The sequence below is a fragment of the Eurypyga helias genome, unplaced genomic scaffold, assembly GCF_000690775.1.
Source record: "Eurypyga helias isolate BGI_N326 unplaced genomic scaffold, ASM69077v1 Scaffold6820, whole genome shotgun sequence".
In the NCBI taxonomy this organism is placed as follows: Eukaryota; Metazoa; Chordata; class Aves; order Eurypygiformes; family Eurypygidae; genus Eurypyga; species Eurypyga helias.
This window is the reverse complement of record NW_010227524.1, coordinates 1-9,088: the sequence shown is the minus strand read 5'-3', so window position 1 is coordinate 9,088 and position 9,088 is coordinate 1. Positions and strand designations below refer to the sequence as shown.

The window sequence follows — 9,088 nt, the reverse complement described above, 5'->3', positions numbered from 1 at the left end:
CGGAGTTAAACCACGACACCAGCTCTGAGGAAGAGTAATGTGTGCACCACAAGGTGAAACGGACCCCACTGCAGTAAAGGATGCAAACGTGCACACTCTGGCATGTTTTACCCACCTATCAGTTTACAATCCAACCAGCAGAGACCAAAAGCTAGATGGAAATAAGTTAGCTTGTTAAAAAACATAAATAAGCAAACTTGGATCAGAAAATATGTAAGTGGGAAACATCCTGGTCTAAACTAAAGAACCTGCCTCTTGCACCATAGTTAAAGTATCATGGGTAACACTCGTAACCGTAGATGGCTTCGAAAGCCAGGAGGATCACGCACAGGCATAACTTGGCAACGTGCTGGCTGGCCGTTTGCAGGGACGGATTCAAATTGGGCATGCACATGCCCGTTCACGTACAGAATGAGTTACTTACAGGGCAGAGTCCACAGGGTGTCCTGACTAATCCTGTGGGCTGTATGAGAGGACTGACGGCTCTGTACAACTTCATCTGTCCATCCACACTGCCCACCGTCCCTTCCTTTGCAGCAATAATAGTCATCTCCACTTTTCCATCATAGATTAGCGTATTTAAAATGGTTTCAATGTCTTCCATTGACAACTCTACCTAAGAAACAATTTGTAAAACAAATATTAGGAAAGATGCATGCCAATAAGGAGGAAGTGAGCAAACAGCATGAGTAACAAACCCTTAGAGTTCTAACCCAGCCCAGATAAAGGCACCTCTCTACCTGGGCACTTAATGGGGTTGTGCAGATACACAAAGAAAAGCAAACACCACTACCTCCTACCTCCCAAGCACTTCTGGATTACACCAGCCTTGGCATATCAAAAAGCACTTCCCTATGCACCACAAGCGCCTACATCATCCGAGCACGGCACATTTCCAATTTTACAGGGAAGCCATCGTCAAAGACGACAGACTACTGAAATATACCTGCTGATGACAGGCATTAACCAATTGATTTTTGACCAATAACTGCAGGGTTTTTACCCTCTGCTAAAACTGCTTGAAGAGGATAGGCAAAGTGAAAGAAATTATGAAATATAAACCGGTTGAGATTGTTAAAGGAAAACGTACCCCAATTTCCATCAACAAGGATGTGAAGGCACCTTTTATACATCTTTGAAAACCCACATGTACAAACTACCCTGGAATCCCATGCAGCACCAATGACCCTCCACAAAAAAACAATAAAGCAGCAAAGCCCACTTCCAACACAGTAACTGTAGGTTACGGAAGCACTTACTGGACCCTCACCAAATGTGCAGGACCCAAGTCCTGCAGCTAGTCATGCACTGAGAATTTTGAGAGTAGGGAGACGAATCTATGCTGACCTTACTGATACCCAGCTCACAGATGTATTTCCACACCTCATGGGATGAGGCAAATGAGCTGTTCCTCTGTATCATGGGGTTCTGTTTGCTCTCTCGGGCTGCTTCTGCCTGAGAAAAAGCAAAGATGAGTTACAGTCAGTACTCTCTGGTTCAGTTTCAGTCTGCCTGCAGCTATAAAAGTTGATTTCCAAACAATTCCTGGGACATGTTTTTTATTTAGCATTCAAAACTGCATCCTTAAGACTGATGCACGTGAGGCAATGTGGTGCACAACCAAACATAATTTTACACTAAATATCGCATAAAACTTACACAGTGATTTAAGAGTAACATGAAGAAGTATCAGCATCTGGCATTTTTTTTTGACACAGAAGATGTTTCTGCTGTGCCAAGTGCCAGTCAAAATACATTTTAATAGAACAGAGAAGTGCTGCAATCTGCATAGGACTTTTTTAACGGTGAGCAGGCTTCTCATATGGTTACACTAGAGAGAAGTGTCTTCTAGGCTGGGCTGACCGACTACTGCCTTGCACCCTCACAGCCATTAGGAGCTCTGCTGGCAAAACAAGTGACTTCTGCTAGGTTTTTTGGTCCTGTGTTCTTTGCTGCCTAACTTGTCACCAGACCTTGGCGACGGAAGGCTTCACTCCCCGCATAGGGTGTGAAAATATGCATTGTTAACATCACAGTCACTGTGACAAATACAATCCAGTACAGGATTGCTGATCCGGTTATAACAACAGCCAACACTTACGGAAACCACCATGGAAAACATAAGCCTTGCCTATCGCTAGTTTTTCTAAAGAAAAGGATTACTTGCAGGAGTCAACTGGAAGGTGAATTCTAGAGCAGCACTCACCTTACTCTGCAGAAATTTAAAACACTGTTGATTTAACACCTCCACAAACTCAGACTCAAAGTCTTGGTCACTGTACCACGCCCCGCCAGTCACTGACCGGTCTGGCTGCAGGTTATACAGCATATACACCTTCTTCTTGGATGCCTGTTAAAGAAAAAGGTACAGCTCTTAACAGCTGGAAGTCTTCCATAAGAAAGGAAGGTTCAAGCGGGTATCTGCAAAAGAGGTAGTTCATTGCTCCCCAAACCTGGGCACAGCAATCCAGCCGACTCAAGCTATCACGAACACGTCTGACCCACAGGTAAGATGGAGATAAAGAGAAAAGCAATACCTTCAGACTCCTAATAATTTTGCAACGTGGTGTTAGAAGCAACAATCCTCCTAACAATGTGCGCGCATACAAACCTCACTGAAGAGGATCTCGGTTCAGTTTTAGCCTACTGACTCAGATCCCCCTGCAGTCAGAGGAAGGCAGGAAAGTGCCTTTAGAAGAAGAAGACAGCAAAGACAAATGTAGCAGAGGCTTACAGCTGTTTCTGCAAGAGACAACCCATGCAGGGGTAGGGGGCACCTTATGTGATGAAACTCTGCAGCTAAAGCTAGGTCTTGCGAGTCCACTCCTTACTGCCACGCCTAGGCAGGGTGAATGGGAACGCTGCTCCAGTCTGGACAGTCGTAGTCAGGCAGTTAAAGGACAGCATCAGTCCCAAGGACAACTCGACGACCACTGAAGCAATTTTAGCAGCATTACGTCCCCTCTAGGGCTACATGAAGCCAGCATCTCTCACAAGAACACGGAAAAGCTACTGCTTTTCTAAGTCCAACTTCCTTATCTTCATTTTATTGAAGAAGTTACCCTTACCCCTCACTCTGCCGCCACCCCAAAAAGGCACACACACAAGCCAAGTATTGCCTCCATGATGCAGATGAGACTGGCACAAAGAAAAAGGACACAACATAAGACTTCCAAAAGTGGTCTTCCTGGTGTAGCAGGCCCTGCAACAAGACAGAACCTCTGCGCTGGAAACCAGGAGAACATCCAAAGAACAGGCTAATACCAATGCTTCGTAATTAAGCAGGTATGGGACAGCAGGATGCTGCACGAGCATTACAGTAGATTGAGAAAACGCATGGAAAAGGAAAAGCCCTACTCTGGTACCTGGACTGTCTGCACATAGGAGAAGTACTCAGGTAACTGGGACAAAGTAGAGGAACCAAGACTAAAACAGAATCAAATGTCTCAGAAATTGTTTAAAGTAAACACTACAAATCCAGTATGAACCAGGTAACTGAAGGGAGCCTCAGGATCTCTGCGGGAGAGGAACCTTGCGAGGCCACTTGCCACGAGGTAACCACATCACTAGTCCCATATGAAAGCCCCAGGTGCTTCAGTATCAGAAATAACTAATTGTGGTACAGCAACATTGGGACTGATGGAGAAAAAGCAGTTATGGGCAGGAAGCTTATTTGGGTGGAGACTGAGTAAAGAAAGGAAAAAAGGGTGGTAGAAGAGAGAGTTAAGAAACAAAAAGAAGGGAATAAGGTATAAAAATCTGAGAGCAAGAGAAGGCAGGATCTGCAGACAGCAGGAGCGCGGATGCCTACAGGCAGCAGAGAAGCTGACCTGTGCGCCCAAGCCCATCGCTATGCTGGACGGAAACCCAGACTCTTCCCTAGGTTTATGTCCCAAAGACTGAGTATGGCAGCTCCGGGGAAATGGTGACAGAACTGCCCATTCATAGCAAGCAGCACAGGAGGTTTGTGAAGGCTAAAACAACTATAACAACAGCTGTGTGCAATAAAGGATTAAGACAGCTAAAACTACACACCATTACTATCAAATTGCAACTAGTAGCAGTGGGAAAAGCGATAGAACTGTAGATTAGTAGTAGTGTTCATTAATTAACATTAACAAACTGATTGATAATCTGTGTTCATTACTTAATAAACACTGTGGCCTTCTGTATCTGTTGCGCCTCAAACCTGCACACTAAAGGCAGAGTCAAATGCTGGTGCGCAGTCAGTGAGAAAGCTGGAGGCAGAACGAGGCTTCTCTACTCTCTGTCTGTTCCAACATACACAGCATGCAGCAAACGTTTGAAATGGTTTAAAAAAGTCATACAATACTCACTGCCACAGATTTAACTGCTTTAATTAGCTTCTTGCTTTCCAAGTTTTTCAGTATCTTGTTGATCTCGGTTAAAGGCAAATTACTTTTGTATCTAATGTCCCTGCTCCAAATACCTGGTTTAAAACAGAGAAGCAAGTGGAAATTAACAGAAGAAACCATTTGTTTCTGTAGGTACTCAAACACCAGAAGTCGCATCACAGCATTGCTTGACTCGCTTGCCAACCGTAGGATGTATCCTCGATCCTACCACTCCCGGCAAAAGGGAGGGAAGGGACAGAAGGGGATGAAACAAAACCAATCCCAACTGGCCAAACAAGAAATACATACAGCCACCACACCGTCCTTCTGCCTGTTACCTCTCCTCTGAGCAGTGCTCTTACAAGTGGGCTCCATCTCACTGCCAACATGAATACATCATGGAAACGTTTTTGCTTTTTTAGGCAACTAGCTTTGCTTCAACAAAAATCTGACATCCAGTTCTACCTGCCATCTCTCAACCACCCTGTGCAAAGACTGCTGAGAAAGCCTAGTTATCAGCAGTGGTTTCTGTTGGCAGTACACCCACTAAATCTGAATATCACGTTTTCTTTTAAGTGGTGAGTGTTCTACAGATTCTGCAGCTTGCCAATCCCATAGACAAATCACAACTCATGTTCCAAATATTCTGAAAGAGCCCCTCCCAAAAGTCAGCCAGGACAGGTTGTTCTTTAGCGAGAAATAAAACACCTTTTTTTAAAAACAAACAAAAAAAAAAAAGTGGCCATACAGAACATTAGCTACAGACCCAGTATGGGGAATCTAGATTTTATATTGCTGCTGTCTGGACAAGCATTTAAAAGTTTTGAGAGGAACGGTTCGCTAAGTAAACAGAGTTAGTACCATTCACAATTATGATTGATTGAAACTACCTTTGTTGCCCGCATCTTCTATAATTTGGTAAACCAGCTTCTCTTGATTGTCAGAGCCTTTCATTTTACTGTAAAATAAGACAGACATCAAGATTTTTGAAAGGTCCAAATTTTGAAAGAAGATGGATTTGTTTTGAACTGAAAACAAGCACTATTAAAAAAAAACCCAACCCAATGCACAAAGGTAAAAACCACCCCACACAATAAGCCAGCCATTGGCAAATATCACACATGACAGCAAACCTCTCTGCATCAAGCCAGACTTGCCAGTGAGAAGCCACAGTAAAGAGAAAAGAGCACAGTATGAAAGAAAAGTGACTAAGCAGGAGTGACTCAACTTGTCATAACAATGGGGAATTCGGAGTCACGGATTAACAGAACCATTGAAGGTCAAACACAACATGGAGCATAACTCAGGATAATCTGTCTCTAGACAGAACGTCTACAAAGGGATGATAGCATGCTCCCAACTCCAAAACATGCCTTTTCATTGGTCTGAGACAGCCTGGGCTCAGCAATCTTTTTCTAAAACGTTTGAAAAAGAGGATGACCTGCCTGCACTGAGGATAATTTTGAAGGCTGTTTCTTCCCAGAAGAGTGTCTAAGGCATCTTTTACTCAGATCTACATAGGCATCACAAGACACGGTTTGAAAGTAGATTTTAATAAATCAAAGAACACGAGCGGGAGTTCAAGCCACTCCTGGAACAGCTGTCAACATGAGCGCCGATCCTCTAACACGAGCAGCAAGGAAGACCACAGAACCACGGTTTGCAGATGGTATGGTTGGGCTTGAGCTGGATTCCACCTGAGCATACACATGTTTGCTGTCATCCGGACCAGGAACGCTGCTGGTGAGTTAGAGCCATGGTCCCAAGGCACCCCCTGATCAGCAGAGACCACTACACCTAAACCAGCTTCCCAGTGGTGTTCAGATATCTTCTGTAACACCCGTGTTACACAGTCCATATTACAGTGCTATGTTCTCAGCAATGCTGCACGTGAGTTGCAGGACTGCATTCCAAATATATTTATCCAGCAAACACGAGGCTTACCTTGCATTTTGAGACTCTTTGATTCTATACAGGAGACCTGCGTTGCTCCTGAGAAGGTCCAGTTGCCCCTAGGAGAGACAGACACAATGCATTTACTTCCCTTTGAATAGCTTGTTTCAGAACATGGCAAGAATCTCTTAAACTTCTGAAACAAAAACCTTATTTCCTGCCAACTGAATAAAGAACAGGGGAAGCTAACATTTTTAACCACTGGGAATGATGATACCCTTGAGGACAGTTTTTCCCTATGAGCACAGTAAGACCCTTAAGGGTATTTTTTTCCCCTACTTATCCACTTATCAGCTATCAGAAATAACAAATACAGTTCCCAACCCTCCCCACAACACCTATGCCCTGGCTATTGTTCTTCCTAATTTTCATCCTTATACGAGGCACATCAGATTCCTGTAAACTTTGCTCTCCCTTCCCACCAAAACACTCATTTTCATGGCTACCCAGAAACCACGTGGAAGCTCTACTGCACAAGTTTTCAACCATTCTGAGTTCCAGTAGCAAAGGTCTATTTTATACGAAGTAGAGATCATTGGAAAACCACCACCCAGGATCAACAGTGCTTCTCGGAGGCAAATTACCAGCATCTCACACACACAAAACTTTCATCCTGCCCCCGACACTTGCATCTAAGCCAGGCAAATTCTTATTTCCTGTCTTGAAGACGCAAGTAATTAGATGAGCCCAAGAGCATAACTGTGCGTAACAGCATTAACTAACACCTGCTCTTTCATTCCCTGCTCATCCTTTCCCCATGGTTACAGGCTTGGTTCTTATGGATCTGCACTACATGGTTGATGGAAGCATACCTCAAGATGATCTACTTCAGTGCTTTTCTACAGGTGAAGTACTTGCAGCTTATCTCAAGTGCAGTACTTGATGCTTACTACAGCTGAACTCCCACTGCAGTTTTTCCCCATGTTTGGGGTACACACTAGATCTCCCCACACACCCAAAGGAATTTTTTAAACAAGTTCTAGAGATTTAACTACCTTTGAAGCCTCGTTGTGAAATCAGGCCAACTCATTGAAAAGCTATTGAACACACAACCTCACATCCAATGTACTAATAAACCCAGTGCCACCTCGCATGGCCCAGGCTAAGAAGCTCCTGTTATCAAACGACCCCAAAACACCGCACCTGGCTGAGTCTGAATTATCTTCTAACACTGCTCTTTCTGATAAAGCCCCTCTGTTCAACAGTGCTCCTTTCACTGCACCACTTCATTTTATCTCCTGACCTCACATGCCCGTGAAGCAGCTAGCTGAGGAACTGAAAGGAATCTTGATCTTTAAAGACATTGAACATTTAGCCAATACTCAAGTTTACACCCACACTGAACCAACAAGGCTGAACAGCTACTGTTCCTGAACACGCGGCAGAAGTAGTTGACAGTAGCAGACAGTTGACGGTAGTTGACAATCCTCACTCCTGTCCTAGGCTGACTCCTGACACAGTAAAGGAAAATGCCCAGTGAGGTGTAGGATGTTTCACCTGCTTATTATCAGAGTAATCCACAACCTTGGGATTTTGGGGGGGGTTCGAAGACGACTTTCACATCTGAGAGCATGGGATAACCTCCATTCTTTTATCTCTGGCTAATTCATTCCCCATCGTTAAGAGCCTCGTGTCTGTCTGACCACCCCCTGAACCACTGCACCTACACTTGCACCCGACTGTTACATTAGACCATTGTGTCACATTCAGCTTTGTAAAGAAATACACAGGGAAAAGACCACCAGAGAACTTCAAACACGTCAGAAACCAAATGTGGTGCTACTCAGTGGTAGCTTCCTCACCTGGAAACGCGCAAGGATATACACATCCACATCAACTTTGCATTACAGAATGGGAAGAGTAAGCTGAGGTATGTTTTAATTGGCTTTGACCAGCGTAAGTGCTTATGGCAACCAGAAGTAACAGATTGGAACTGTATGTTATGGCAAATGCCACTAAATCCAAAGGGATTCATTTCCTAGCCCTGTCCAACAGGTTGCTACCGTGCATGCGTGTACGAAGAGTGCTCTGGGTGGGCTGAAGTAACGCGAGGAAGATGAGATCACCCTACCATCGAGAGCAGCCTGTTGATCGCCATGGCTCGCTGCTGGGCTTCCATGTGAGGCATATCGTTCTGAATCACCTGGTCTGTGATACCATGAGGGAACTGATGACACAGCTCAATAATCCTGGAGGAGGTTGAAAGCAAGTTTAAAATCATGTTCTGTTGCATCCAAACAGTATTAGTCAAAACGGAAGAGAGAGAAAAGAACAATTCAGGGAAAAAGTACCCAGGAACTGCTTCTCAGTCATATCAATTGAGGGAACTTCTGCCCCTTATGCTGACAACTACACCTCTGCAACTGCTGTTTGTTGTTGCACCTACCTTTGCTCTTTGTGACAACACTGAGCAAGATGCTCCACTTTACTTTTACGCTGCTCTCATTTTTAACAATAGGGATTTGGAGCTCCCTGTACAGGTTCATTATACAGAAAGTTCTGATGGGAAGAAATTGCTCGCTAGTGCAAATACTGATGAAACACCTTTTATTAAAGATTAACGCAAAAAAGCTGCAATTCCCCTTTCCAAGCACAAAAAGGCATCAGGGCTGCCTGACCCCGTCCCTCAGTGCCACCTCCCAGCCCCAGCACGAAACACACCGTGCCCCCAGCTGTGCAAGACTCTCCTTCGGGCCCATTTCCTGACCGCCACCCGGGCCTCGACCATCACCCCCCAAGACACCGGCACGCCCTGTGCCCTACCTGGTGCCCTCACACCC

At 44.7% G+C, this 9,088-nt stretch overlaps 1 protein-coding gene across 1 annotated transcript; it reads right to left on the bottom strand.

The window, feature by feature from the left end:
* Nucleotides 1–424: 424 nt before the first annotated feature.
* Nucleotides 425–8,496, bottom strand: POLR3F (polymerase (RNA) III (DNA directed) polypeptide F, 39 kDa; the record flags this gene model as incomplete). Its single annotated transcript, XM_010156433.1, has 7 exons — nucleotides 8,380–8,496; nucleotides 6,300–6,367; nucleotides 5,246–5,313; nucleotides 4,338–4,450; nucleotides 2,207–2,350; nucleotides 1,348–1,455; nucleotides 425–616 (listed from the first exon to the last, which is right to left on the bottom strand). Coding segments are annotated over exons 1-7 (750 nt in total), but the record flags the coding sequence as incomplete, so codon positions are not given.
* Between the last annotated feature and the right edge of the window lie 592 nt (nucleotides 8,497–9,088).